The sequence below is a fragment of the Apteryx mantelli genome, chromosome 3, assembly GCF_036417845.1.
Source record: "Apteryx mantelli isolate bAptMan1 chromosome 3, bAptMan1.hap1, whole genome shotgun sequence".
NCBI classification, from domain to species: Eukaryota; Metazoa; Chordata; class Aves; order Apterygiformes; family Apterygidae; genus Apteryx; species Apteryx mantelli.
Window position 1 is genome coordinate 98333242 of NC_089980.1, and position 15157 is coordinate 98348398.

The following is a 15157-nucleotide window of genomic DNA, read 5'->3' on the forward strand; positions in this document are numbered from 1 at the left end:
TGCAGACAGGATAAGGACTATAGCCAGCAAAGGTAACAAAATCTGCATGCTTTGATGGCTATGAAACTAACTGTAGCAGCCTCTGAATTTTAATGGAAACATTGACTCTGCCTCCAGCACCTAGGAGACAGTACCCCTCTACAATCCTCTGAGCTTTAGACACAAACTTCAGATGTAAAAGGACTATGTCTATAAGTGGTGCAAGTTACATGGTGCAATAGAAGCTGATCCATAGCAAGAAGTAATTGGTGCTGAGGACCCTATGTCTCTGCTATCATTTTAGGAATTTATTGGGAATTAGAGCTAGTCTTGGTCTCCCCTGGACCAAATATTCTCGTTGAACACATGGTTTGAAGCTGTCAAAAGGAGAGAGTTATGTTCCACAAACCTTTGGATTATGGGTTGCCAGCCCCTCTGTGGGCCACTGTAGAAAATGCCACGTTGATCTTTTGGCATCTCACACAGATGATAGCAGTGTGTCATTGCCACCTCCACCATCACTATATAAGGCTCACAAGTCTTATTCCTGTTCCTGCTCACTTATGAATGAGGCGGCGCTTCCTTACGGTGCCTTGTGCCTATATCCCCTCTGGTCTCCAAGTTAGGTTATTAGCCCAGCAAAGACTCGTCATGGAGGAATGGTATATCTGAGGTAGACAACTTTTGCGAGTCTTCACTTTTACAATTCTGGTATATATTGTCGACCAGAGTTTTGGACCACCACGAAGCTGGAAGAGCACAGTAACTTCAGCCAAAAGCCTAGATGCAACAAATGGATCATTTCTCCTAACAACTGTGAAGGAAGAGGTAGGGAGATGATCAGGACTGAAGATCTTGCCTCATCAAAAGGAGGAGGATAAAGTTGCCTTGGCAAGGGTGCCTTTATCAAAAGTTGAAAGGGTTCAGACAGAAGCATAAACTTCGTATTTCAGATGTTATGTGACCTGATGTGTTTTAGAAAGGGTCATGTACATGCATATTTAAAGGGGAGAGAGATGTTTAGGATATCACTACTATGAATGCTATATTTAAAATTCTGGGGAGTAGTTTGATCCCAGACAGATTGCTTCACATTTTGTTTTGGAATTAGAATATAGAATAACTTCAGGCAGAACAGGCCTGCAGTATGCAGTGATTCATCTGAGGCGAAGTTTTCATGTACTTTAGAAGCAGAATTCTTGTTTGGTTCCAGCTGATATTTGAAGAATACTTGATTTAGCACTTAGCATTCAAATTCAAGAACCTACTACTGCTGTATTGTACGTATAGCTTGCCCATTACAAAAGTGAATCCCCTTCTCAGGGAGTTAAATTTTCATTTTAAGCTAGATTTCTGTGAATTTCTGTCTTTCATGGTAACACTAGATGTATGGAGACTGTACAATTTGTTCTTGATATGAGCTTTAAAGTCTAATTGCTTATCTAAGCCTTTACCAATATTTTTCTGAAACATTTGTAAGATACTTGATATGTTTACCAGGTGTTCAGTGTTAACAAATCTGCTGCAAAGTGAGAAAAGTCTTATTTGATAATGGTCCAAACTAGTGTATTTTTATTGCCATTGTTTTCTAGCCAAGATCTCTTGGATTGGCTAATTGTGGTGAAGAGTGGTGGATATCTTGTTTGTTTGTTTGTCTTTTTTTTTTTTTAACAAATTTTTTATTAATAGGACAAAAATTTTTAGCTGAAATTAGATTCACGTTTTGCTGGTCCTGGAGGTAAAAGCAAAAATGGTAACTCCATCTTTAAGAGGTGTCCCCAGTTCCCTGCTCCCCCAGCCAACCAAACCAACCAATTAATTTTATAATCAAGCTTAGGTCAAAATTGCGGATCCAACAGTGCAGTTACAGGTATGCAGATGTATCCCGTCAAAACGTTTCTTTTATGAGTGATCTTGAAATATTTGGGTTTTTTTTCTATTGCAAAATTAATTTCACACTGAGTTTTTAGGAGAATTTAACTTGTCAGTGTTGAGAAAGAATTTAAAAAAAATGCTATAGAAGATCCTATGTGGAATATATGCATTGGTGCCTAAGGGCATGAGGGTGGCAAGCATGATGCCAATTAAAAAAAAAAGATGGGGGGGGCAGGTTTCAAGAAAGCCTGTAAGCTTGATGTCTGTCCTGAACAAAATAGTAGAAACTACAATAAGGAATACAGTAGTTGATACCTGGGTAAATGTGATTTAATAGGGAAAAATTGAATGCCTTTTTGAAAGGGAAGTCCTGCCTCTCAAACCAAGTGATCAAAACTCATGTGATTAGAGTCCTCTGATATTCCTTGGTAAGATTTCCAGAAAGCCTCTGTCAAAGTTCCTCACAAAAGGATCTTGAAGAAACTAAAACGGATGCCAAGGGATAAAGGAAAAGTTCTTGCATGGGTAAATAATTGGTTAAAAGATAGGAGTCAAGGGATGCAGTAATGGTCAGTTCTCATGATGGAAGGAAGTCACCTGCAGAATGCTGCTCGACCTGAGCAATGGGAAACCTTAAAGAACCATAAGGTGGTGCTCCCTAGTGTAAGTAGCTTTGTATCATCAAGAGCTAGTGCTAATTGTGGAGAATTATAGTATGCCCTTACAAGGTTGAGTGGCTGGGAAATGAAACAGCATGTGAGAATCAGCATAGTTAAGTGTAGAGTAATGAGCGTACAGAAAAAAATTGCCAACTACCTATGTAAAGCGGTGGCCTCTGAGGTGAAATTACTTCCATTCATAGAAGCATATAAAACAATGAGTAGCATAGGAAGAGTGGCATTTCATTGTTCACTGTATCTCTTAATATAAGCCCTAGACAGCATAAATTTTTGAACCACGATGGTTCAGAATAAACAAAAGGTGGTGTTTTTTCTTGCAAAGTAGTTGGACTGTGAAACACTTTGCTGTAGGCTGTTATAGATGGTAGAAGTTTCCATGGTCTTAGTGGGGAGCTGGACAAGCTCATGCAGGGGAAACTGAGAGTAGCTACATATATAGAAATCACATCCATGTCAGGAGGTCTCTGAGCCTGAAAATGGATGGTCTCTGAGTGAGTATTAGTAGAAAATATCTTATATGATTGCCCTCTCTTTAACCTTCATTAGACATATGCTTTTGGCCTTTGTAAGGATGCTAGAGCTTTAGTCTGATCCAATGAGGCTGTTCTTATGTTGTTGTATAGTTTAGATGCATCTTTTCTGCAGGCATTTAATGCTATGACTCAGAGAGGTGTGTGTGTGTGTATGAAGGAAAGATCATTTCCTAAAGGAGTTTCTAGCTTTTTCAGACTTTATGTTTCAGGCAGAAGTAAAAAGAAATAGGCTAAAAAGTCTGTAGTCCTGAAAGAAGCTTTTTGTGCTTTCTTAGAGGCCTTTGAATTTCCTCCCGTGATATGATGTAGAAGAAATCTTGATCTTTAATTTCCAAGACTCTATACGTTTCAATCCTATTATCTGTCCCATCAGAAAGTAAGGCTCCTGTTAATGGAGGAGGAATTGCTGGGAGGAAATATTAATGCTTATGAATGCAGAAACAGTCCAAATTTACCCTTTGGGCACAAAAAATGGGATGTTTGTTGGTTGAGACTGGCATTTCCATACAGAAGAGAAAATATCCTGTCTTGAGGACTTTTAGTCTCTATTTTCTCTTTAAAGGAATGACATGTAAAATGCTGGTTTAGACCCATATATTAAAACAGTTAAGATGGTCTTCTAAAGTCAGTTAGACTAAGCCTAGTCTTAACAGCTTAGAAGTTCTCAAAAATCAGACCTATTGCTTAAAAAGAAATTGATTACCTGAGTATATGTTAATAAATCCAGCACTGTAAACACTCCAATAATTGGGCTCAGAAAATTATTGCAGGTCAATAAATTAGAAGCCAAGCCCTAACATAAGTTTTTAGGGCTTCTGCATGATTGACAGATTACACTTTTAGGTAGTGGTTGGGGACCTCAGTCATGCTGCAAAGACAGAACAGCAGCTATTAAGATGAATCTTCTATTCCATACGGCAAAAGCCACAACTGTTCCAACAACTTCTGCTATTCAGCTGTATGCCGTGTTTCTTGGTAACCTGCTGTTTCATGATTTAAATTTTCATTGTCTGTGGGAAAATTTGTCACAAACTGGTGTGTTCCCCATAGCTTTTATTTGAACTAAGTAGTAACTACCTAGCAGTAGTAATCGTCTCTGGCCAAATTAGAAACTTCAGATGAGAGAGCGCAAGAAGTAATGCATTTGCACACGCTGTATTGTGTTCAATAATTCCTGGAATATATTTTAGTAATAAAAGTTATAAATTAATTCCATATGCCCTCAATATCAGATATAAGTACAAGAAAACTGCAGGAAAATTTGACTGAAAAAAAGATTTCAGTACCATTCACCTTAATCATAATTCTCATATCCAAGGCACACATCCAACTGAATATATTCTGAAATGTTTTCTCTAAAATGGGATATAAATACTTTACAATATATCTAAATACAGAATCTGTGTATGAAAGTGTGTGTGTGTGTGTGTATATATACATATATTATAAAAGTTGATGATCTGGAAAGGTTAAATGCTTTACTGAGCATTATATTTTGTATATTTTGTTGTTTTATCTACTTAAGATCAATTAGTATATATGGCATCAGTTCTTACATGTTTTTAACACCAGAATGCATGATAGCAAATATTTAGTTTGGGAATGGAGATGAAAAAGCTAAGGGGCACGATAAATTCCATTACTGGAAGAGTTTAAACCTGAGGTCTTTGAGATTTTAAAATACTTCTTGTGAATGAAGACCCAGAGAAATGGGTGGGAGGTTTGCTGAGAATAGTGGAATGGTGGCAACTAAAGGAATATTTCTAGTTGATTGCAGAAACATATTGTTTTTTGTAAATTGCTCGAAGAATACCTTTCTAAGTCCCATTTTGAAAAGGTATACAGACAACTAGCCTTCCTCAAATAGCTGCTGATGTTGCAGCGCAGAAACCAGACCAATGGGAAACTGGGTGGGAAAAAACAGTTACCATTGCTATCACACTATGTCTTACTAGTTTTCTGATTCAAGTGTAAAGAGGCAAAAGTTCCAGATGTGAGGGACCACTGGAGAAAGTTGCTTTCCAAGAGACAAGTTGCAGCTAGATGATAGCTAGGAAAGAATAAAATGAAAGAAGTGGAAGGGAAGCAGGCGTAGATAAGAGGTGTCAGAAACAGCTTCTGTGCGCTGTACTGAGGACAAGGATAAATAATTTAAATTTTATTCAGATGTTGAAGAGAAGATTGTGGAGAAATTCAGTTCAGAGCTGTGCATGATTAGAATAGTAAGTCAGGTAGGTGATTTAACACTGACATTTGAAATGTGTTTATAATGCCCTGAGCAGGAACCAGAACAGACTGCCTCAAGCCTTTGCCCTCAAACGATCTAGGGCAATGGTCAAAAAATATGAAGAGAAGACACTCTAGCCAGCCATGTTCAAATACCAGAAGGAGCTTTTAGTAGGGTATTTTTGTCATGCATTTCAGAAATAAGGCTAAAAAGGTTTGGAGATGATTTAGTTATGTGAAGCTTATCTTTAATAATTGTCCAGCAAAAGTCACACATAGAATGGGTGGTCTTTTCATCCAGAGATAATAAATAAGATATGTTGCATTTATTTTAGGAAGGCTAACTTTCCATTTTTACATCGGAAAACAGAAAATTGTTCATCATCTTTTGTCATTTTAAATTTAGAATTGTTACATTTATCATCACTAATTTTTGCATTTTATAAATATTTAACACTGTATAGGCGCTGTGTGAGGATAGTGGTTGCCATGTTTCCAAAAGACACTGAGCACTCTTGTTTTTTAAAGTAAACTTACATAAGTTTTTTCACTGTGGACTAATAAATTAAAAAGCCAACAACTAAAAATTCTCATTCTGGGTATCTCCAAATTATATTCTTTTACTTTTGCCCTATTCATACTCATTCTGGTTTATTCTTCTGCCATGAAGATAATCTAGTAAGAAAGGGTGTAGTCTGCTGTTGGCTTGGCTCTCACTATTAGCCTAGGATGAACAAAATGGCAGCTTAATAAACTAAAGCTGATGATAAAAGAGACTGTGATATGCCAAAGCTCTGATTTAAGAGAAAGTTGCTCCTTTTATGTTGTGTGGCATCTTTTGGTTCGGTCAAGTGGGCACCCTTTCTTTTAAGCAATAAATGTTCCCTTGATTATGTTATAACATGTCATGATGTTCTTTAATCTTTACATAACTTAGGTTTCTTTGACAGAAAAAAACACGTTTCTGACTGGCCTTTTTAATGATTGGCAGTATAATGACTGCTGGCTTTTTGTGTCAGCTAACCATATGGGTATAAAAACATTGCTTGTAAAGTTGTTCAAAATGTTGAGTTTATCTAAAACCTGTCTTTATGTATGTCCCATCAGCATTTTTGTTTATTACTGTGCTATCTTATTTTCTTTTTTGAAATATTCCATTGGCCAGGTAGATATAACAAAGAATGCTGGTTTGTATTTCCGTTCTCTGTTCCCTATTATATGCACTGCCTTGGCTACAGTGCCAAGGAGTTACAAAAGCAAATAAAGTACTGAAGCACAACTACCTCTGTAGTAATGGAGTTCGTTGTTTTAGTCTAAGTATTGTAATTCATTAGAGACATCTAATATAGTTCTGAAATGCTGAATTGTAACTTTAAAACCCAGTAAAAAACAATAAGCATAATTAAACTGCTTTTTTAATTTGCTTCAGAAATACAAGCCTGGCCGATGCGATGATATCTTGAAATGGAAGCCACCCAGTCTGAACTCTGTTGATTTTCGTCTAAAGATAACAAGAATTGGTGGAGAAGGGTATGTAATTTCTTCTCTTTTTAAATATAAAACATTTATATGAGTCTCCCTTAGTAGTAAATCTCTTCTCTGATATTTCCTGACGTTTTCTGGGACTAAGCCTCTATTTGTTCTGTAGAATTTGTCCACTGAAAATACAGGCAACTGTTTTAATCAGTGCTGCACTGAAAAGAATGACTGATCTTTGTAACATGAATCTACTCATTCATAAATGAAATTTCATAAAATGAAGAAAAAAAAAAAGTCCTGTTGAATTTGACAATATCCCTTATGTTTTTAGAAACTAGGCAGACTATATTAGCTTAAATTCTTATGTCTTATGACTATTTTCCATTGCTTTTATACAAAATAGTAACAACCTAAGCTTTATTCCTTTTTGGAATTGTGTACAATGACAAATGGCACATGTTCTTTTAAACAAAAACAAAATTATAAATAAGTATATTTTTATTTGATAGTTATTCTTCAGTATTGTCTTTTAAACCATGAAAATTTTTATTAAAAAAAAAAAGTTTTAATGCCATAAGACGTTTAAGTCTTTAGACTACATCAATTCTACATATTATTTGTCTAGTCCAGTCACTGCATATATTAAACAGGGGCACTTTTCATGTACGATTGTGCCAGGGAAGAGAAGGGGAAGATTATGAGTCATTAGATTAAGCTTGCCTTGTAAAAGATTTTGTTAAAATTAAGTTAATTGATTTTTAGTTTGCTTAATATTTTAACGTCTGGGACTCATTTCAGCTGACAGTTTGAAATACAGACATTTAGCTTTTTTTTTTTCTTGATGCTACAGGCAACTGAATATGATTAAACAGTTAATTCATATATTGCTTACTTATTCCAGAGTGCTAATAATGCCACATCTAACTTTTAGATGCTTGTACGCTGTGTTGATGAACATATTTGGTGAATATATGTAACCTAAGGATATGGGAATTATTCAACAAAATGTACTCGGCTACTAACTTTTGAGCATTTCATAAGGTCAGAAGTATCCATTCAGATTTTTGTGTATGAAAACTGAATATTAAGTACTCAGTAACAACACAGCTATTTTAGAGAATAGATAGGAACATTTAAGTTTGGCTTCAAAGAATCGGATGTGTCTATTTACAAATGTTTTATGTTTGCCTAGCTTTTATTTAAGTCACAAGACTATCTATAAAGAAAATTATTCTGTATTTGACAAAAAAAGCTGGTTTTAATATGGGATTCTTATGACTTCTTCTGAAGCTTATAAATGTACAGCAGTCTGTAATTCAGAAGCAAAACATGAGATTTTTTTCATTTCACATTAGAAATGAATTATTCATTTGATTAGTTAACACTGATTTCAAACAGAAAAATGTGTTATTGTATTATATTTAATATATTAGATTATGGATTATTTGATCAGCATATGAAAACACTGTAAAACATTAAACAGCAAAAACTGTTTCTAAAAAGCCGGGTTGAAAGCTGTTAGTAGCAAGTTATTAAAGAATGATTGTTTCCATATGGAATTAGAAACACTTTCTACCATTCAAAAATGTTCTATCATATTCCAGCTATGTAAAAATAAGTGCATTGCTCCCACTGTGGAAATAATTTTCTCAATTAGTCTATAGGTTTGCTTAAGTACTTTAATGTTTATGTTCCTCTCACATGCCTGAGGAAAAAAAATAGAAATTTGACATTTGATTAATAAAGTACAGTTCTTCCAAATACGTTTTACTTCATCTCATATGACAGTTGACTGCTAGTAGTAACATAAGCGCAAGCACAGTCATTCAACAAAAAGAAAATCTAATGAAGTACTGGGTGGAAAAAATAATTTGCCTTTGTTGGGAGAGAGGTATTTGTGTTGAGTAATGACCTATGAAACAGTAGCTTCTGCCCAGTTAACCACAAACAATGAAAAAAGTACTACAGGATTAACTGCTTCAGTTGTTAATTTGAGTATCCTGTTTATCGCTTGGAAAATCTTAAGATGATGAACTTGTTTAATAAAACATTAGAATTACACTGGTTTTGAAATTGTTGACTATAGTTTCCAAAGAAGCATATTTTATTTTAGACTTTAAAAAGGCAGTTCCAGAGTTCTGAGCACTGCCGTAATAAAATGGCTGTGACGAAAGCTTGTTCGGCTGATTTCTGGTATAACTAAAAATTCTGTCCTGATGAACTGAATGTCTTGCTCCTGGCAATTCTAACATGACCACATTAGGTTGCCTGCCTCTCCCCAGCCCCACTGAGATTTTTGAAGAAAAGATAACATTGATATTGGTTTCAACCTTTTAGGTGAAAAAGATTTTTTTTTTTTCCTGTAATTGAGAAAGAAATTTAGCATACATTTGACAGCAGAGTAATTCAGATGTGTTTAATGTACTATTATAAAATTCATGTGTTCCTTTGGTACAATTAAGCAATATTATTTATGAAAACAGAATGTTTGTCTCTATATTGATCTCTTGCTGACAAACGAGGAGCCAAAGCCAAAGTATCGATCTCAAATACTTGACAGCTTGAAACATCAAGCATGGGGACTGACTGTCTGTAATTTCCAAGTCCTCTCTTCTGATTCACAGCCTCATCTTTAAACCCTGAAATGCAGACAGATATCTAAATCTGTGCTACAAGTGTATATGTGATCTTATCACAGTTCACTGTCTAGCCCATGGTAATACAGGTTGAGTCATGTTTGAAAAAAATAAAACTGACACGCACCAAAAGCAAAATCCCCCCCAAACTCCATGCTTGCAGCACTTGTATTTATAGTTCCCTGTTCACTTAAATAGGGAACAAATCATATAGGAGCATTATTTATTCAGTACCTTTAGCAGTAGTGCACTGTCAGCTGTTGGACCTGCCTTTTGGATGGCATATGAAATTGAGATCCTGAACAATGGTAAACAGTCTTGTGCATTTTTCATATGAATAAGGGAATTATCTCTAGGGAGTTTGCCAGATTTTAGTCGGTATGATTATTTTCCACCTACCTACCATTCCCCTGTCTTTTCAGTTGTGCATTTCCATCCACAGATCAGCCTGTCATAGTAATGTTAACTGCAAAATAGCTGCTATGTTTCACCTCAGATATGGCTGTAATTCAGTTATGGATGAATGGCCAATTGTTTTTATCTTGGACTCTGTTCTTTTACTCTTGAAATCGGAGGGAGTTTTGCCACTGAATTAGAAAGAAGGATCAGGCTTATGATCTGTAAAGTACTTTTAGAATAAAAGTTTCCTTATAAAAATGAATACTGCATAACAAAGAATGAAAATAAAGGAAAAATACTTTTCTAACCCAAGGAAAGGCAGGATTTCTGTAACCCAGATGACCTAATCCTGACAATCCAGTTTGGTGCACATAATTGAAAGAAATTGCATTATTGCGCCTTAGTGAGTTACAACTTATCAGCTGAGCCATGGTAACTGTCCCCTGTGCAATCAGCAAAAAATGTGAAAGGAATCTCTCTTGAACCATTGGCAAAAGGATGTAGATACCATGACTTTAAGCAAGTGAATTTTAGCTTTGGTTAGATGCAGTGTTGTACTTTTTTTTCTGTAGTGAGTGTAAGTTAGAGCATCTGAAAAAAAAAGTTACAACTGGTTCGAGATAGCCTTGCTTTGCTGTCTCATATAGATATGTTTTTTGTCACAAGGTGGCTTATCCATCCTATAAACTAGTCTTTTTCACTCTTCTACTCTAGGAAAAAAAAGTGACTGAAAAATCAAAAAAGTTAATTGAATAGGCTAAGAACTGCAGAACTAACCTAATAGTTGTTTGGCCTGTGTTTCATTGCTCCCTCCCCTTTTTCCCTTCCCCCTTTTGTTTGATTCATGAGTTGTCAGCTTGGATTGTGAGTTCTTTTCCTTTTCACCTGTTTGCAGACTGCCCCGTTCTCAAACAACCCAAGCCTGTTCTTGCGCATGGTGTCTATCACAGATGGGAATTTTACAAGTAGTACTCTGGTTGTAAAAATAATCATCCGCTATTCCTGTAGCCTGCAGAGATCACAGTCAAGATTAGGGCTGCATTTATATTGAATACGGTGGAGTTATGAAGCAGAATGCAGATGATGTCCCACAGCAATTATGGAACAAATAAGGACAAGATGTTGCAAATAGATGCAAAGATGCACAGTGTTGGGATGACAGCAGGAGGGAGTGCAGGTTTGAATGTATTAGCTGCATTTATGGCTGTACTGTTGTTAAAGCAAGTGTGTGCTTCTAAGTTGCTTACTTTTTGTGGAATGAAAGAGCTGCAAATGAAAGTAAACTAGTAATTTTTTTAGCTATTATCTTTAGATAGTAAGCTGTTACCGCAGTAGGTCTTACTAGATCTGAACAAATTTAAAGACAGGACTGTGCAAGCTGACTGAGAGAGAATATTATATGTAGAAAGAACAGGGAGGGGGTGCAAAGCACAAAAATTACTGTGGTAGAATATGCATGGACAACTGCCACCATTGGCATTGTGATGGAAATCTGTAAAAGGGGTGTACATTTTATCTAGATACTTCAGGTCTCCTATGCTGTTAGTATTTGTGCTATATTACTTATATAAGAATATTTAAAATTGTTTTGTAATGCTTCAGTTTTTAAAAACTGTTTTCAAAGTATGTCTTTTGAAACTAAGCAGTATTTATTCTCTGGTATACTGAACATAATGTTGTACCTTCCACAGCTAATACTCAAGATGCTCTTGGAATTTCTAATGTTGGATTTCAGAAATGAACTCAGCCTCATCTTTATATATGTTCAAGTGGCAGCCTTGGGCAATCTCCATCTGTCAGATAATTATTCTACTTTAGCTACTCATTTCTCCAGATTTTTAAAAGCTTTGCCTCATATCATCCTAAAATTATCTATATGCTTGCAAAATGGAATGTAAATGTCGCCTTGCATGTTTCGTAGACCCTGCTTCTTTTTCGTGAACTTGCTGCTTTCTTAAAGTAGTCTTTCCAGTTGCTAATGTCAGCTATCATTATAATTATCCATTCTGTTAAAGATCAGTTCCTTGCCTATTCCTATCCATAGATGAGATCAAGAAAAGCTCCCAAATACTGTACAGCTCTAAAATTTGCTTATTTCTTGTGCACCACTCTCTCCTATTATACATTTAGATAAATATTTTATTCTAAATTTCCTGTTTGGCCATGTAGCTTATATTTAGGGGTACAGAAATACTGCTTGATGGACTATGTGTGTATAGGGTGAAGTAACATGAATCAAAATAATGAAAAGATTTCTTCATGGTTTTGATGTACAAAAACAGCACTGATGAGGCTTTTCACTCACATGGAACAAATAAACAATGGAGAACTCATGGAGTGAGTGGGATCCTCAGTAGTTTACCTGGCAATGTTTTGTGATTACATTTCCCAGACAGATACTTGGTATGCTTTAGCCTGACCACTACCTTTGAGCAGTTTCACCAGAAATCTCTTGGACCATAGCAGTGCTATGCTGCTTTAGTGGCAACCTCTCTGCTATATTTAACCCATCTTATAACAGCTTCTCCTATATGAATGCTAATTAGGAGATAAGTGTTAGTGACTAAATTAAAGTTTTACAATCAGTTTTGCATTAAGCTCGTCAGGATCCCAAATATTTGGTTTATATATGTGTCCAGTTGCAGGGAGATATGAACAACATCTGATGTTTTAAGCTTCCCATTATGTATTTTCTTATTATACCTTCTTAATAATTTTACAGATCTAGCCATGTTCCTATACTAATCCATACATGTTAATAAAATTATGCCCTCTTAAAATAACAATTGAAATAAACAGCTATATTTACATCTGGGTTATGGGAGAAGGTGTGCCATCTGCAAAAAAGCAACTGGAATGCCCAGAGATCTGCTGTGGAATGTGTGGCCGAATGGTCCAAAGCTGCTGGATCAGGATCAGAGGTAAGGCCAACAGGGGAGTTAGCATGGTAGAGTTCTGCTACAGACCACCCAGTCAAGAGGAAGAAGGAGACAAAGCCTTCTTTAAACACCTGGAAGAAGCCTCATGACTGCTGACATTCATACTCATGGGGAGCTTTAGTTACCCAAACATCTGTTGGACAGGCAACATGGAAAGGCATGAGCAGTCCAGATTTCTGGATTGTGTCAAGGATAATTTTTTGACATAGGTGTTGGATGAATCAACCAGGGGAGACTATCTGCTGATCTTGCTATTCATGAATAAGGAAGAATTGGTTGGGAAATTGAAGGCTGATGCCAACCCTGGCTAAACAACTGTAAGATGGTGAAATCTGAGAGAGAAGTGAGGAAGGTAGGCAGTAGGGTAATGACTTTGGGCTTCAGAATAGCTGTCTTTGGCTTTTTCAGGGAACAGGTAGGTAGTATCCCATGGTGGGTTGCCCTAAAGGGCAGAGAGGCCCAGGAGAGCTGATTCGTCTTTAAGGATAGCCTTCTCCATGCATAAGGGCCCACCTTTCCAGTGTGCAGGAAGTCAAGCAGGTATGGCAGGAGGCTTGGTTGAATGGGGAATTCCTGACTGAACACAAACACAGAAAGGAAGTGTATTACAGGTGCAAACAGGGACAAGCAACCTTGGAGAATGTAAAAACAGTGTTTGAGTGTATGGGGAAGGAATTAGGAAAGCCAAAATTCAGCTGGAGTTGAGAATAAGTGAAGGGCAACAGGAACGGCTTCTGTAGGTACGTAGGCAGTAAAAGAAAGATTAAGGAAAATGGCCTGCTGATGATGCAGTGGGAGACCTAGTTACCAAAGATATAGGAAAGCCTGAGGTACTCAGCCTTCTTTGCATTGGTCTTGACTGGCAAGGTCTTCTCTCAGGCCTGTCTTTGAGGTCCCTGAATCTCATGGCAAAGTCTAGGGAAGTGAAGTACTACCATCAGATGAGGAAGTTCAAGTTAGGAACTACTTAAGCAAAGTGTACAAACATAAGTCCATGGAACCAGATGGGCTGCTTTTTGTCATCTTCAAAGGCAAATGTCAAACCCATCTTCAAGAAGAGCCAGAAGCATCTGGGAAACTACAGGAAGATTATGAAGCAAATCATCCTGAAAGCCAAATCTATGCATGAGAAGGACCAGAAAGTGACTGGGAACAGTCAGCATGGTTTATCAAGAGCACATCATGCTTGACCAATCTAATTGCCCTCTATTATGAGAAATCTGCTCTGTGAACAAGGCAAGAGCAATAGAAGTTGTTTACCTTAGCTTTAGACAGACCTTCAGCATGGTTCCCCATAGTGTCATCATAGCCAAATTAGTGACATATGGGCTGATTAAGTGGACTACAACGTGCACCTCCAGTCATTGTCTGGATTGCCAATCTCAAAGAGCAGTAGTCAGCAAAGTCCAACTGGAGGCCAATTTTGAGTGATGTTCCTCAGTGGTTGATAGTGAGACTGAGTATATTGTCTGACGTCTTCATTAACAACCTTGCTGAGGAGACAGACTGCACCTTCAGAAAGTTCATGCATGACACCAAATCATGAGAAGCAGCTAATTCAATGGAGAGGATGGCTGCTATTCAGAAGGACCTCAGGAGGCTGGAGAAATGGATTGAACAGAAACTTCAACAAAGGCTAGTGCTAAGAGCTTCGCCTAGGACAGAATAACCCCATGCAATAGTATAGGCTGGAGATTGACTGGCTAGAAAAGAACTTGGGGTCCTGGTGGACAAAGTTTTGAAAATAGATCAGCAGTTTGCCCTTCTGGCAATGAAGGCCTGCTGTGTACTGGGCTGCAGGTGGAGAGAAGTGATTCTTTGCCTCTATTCAGCATTTGGGAGACTGCATCTGGAGTAATCTGTCCAGTTCTGGGCTCCCCAGTATCAGAAAGACATTGATGCACTGGAGTGAGTCCAGTGGAGCTCCACTGAGATTGTGAAGGGACTGGAGAACATGACATACAAGGACAGGCTGAGAGAACAGAGTTTGTTCAGCCCAAAGAAGAGAAGGATAAGTGATATTTTATTGTTGTCTACAACTACCTAATGGCAGGTTATAGAGAAGATGGTGCCAGGCTTCTTAGAGATGGGCATTAAAAGCATGAAAAGTAAAGGACACAAATTGTAGAAGGAGATGAGAAATTCTTAATGATGAGTAGGTTGCCAAGAGAAGTTGTGGAGTCTCCATTTTGGAGATATTCAGAAGTTGACTGCATATGACCCTGAACAACCTAATCTAACTTTGAAGTTGGCCCTGCCTTGAGCATGAGGCTGAACCAGATGACCTTCAAAGGTCCCTTCCAATCAGAATTATTGTACTATTATCTGCATGATGATCAAATGTGATATATTTTGCACATAAAATGGAAGCATTAGACATCTAAATCTTTTAAAACATTTTTTTCCTTCTT

At 37.0% G+C, this 15157-nt stretch overlaps 1 protein-coding gene across 1 annotated transcript in view; it reads left to right on the forward strand.

The window, feature by feature from the left end:
* The window catches only part of RNGTT (RNA guanylyltransferase and 5'-phosphatase), a 197704-nt gene that overhangs the window by 127518 nt on the left and 55029 nt on the right, over nucleotides 1-15157 (forward strand). The window contains exon 13 of the mRNA XM_067294005.1: nucleotides 6723-6823. Coding sequence (XP_067150106.1) covers nucleotides 6723-6823 — 101 coding nt within the window. The remainder of the gene's footprint in view (nucleotides 1-6722; nucleotides 6824-15157) is intronic.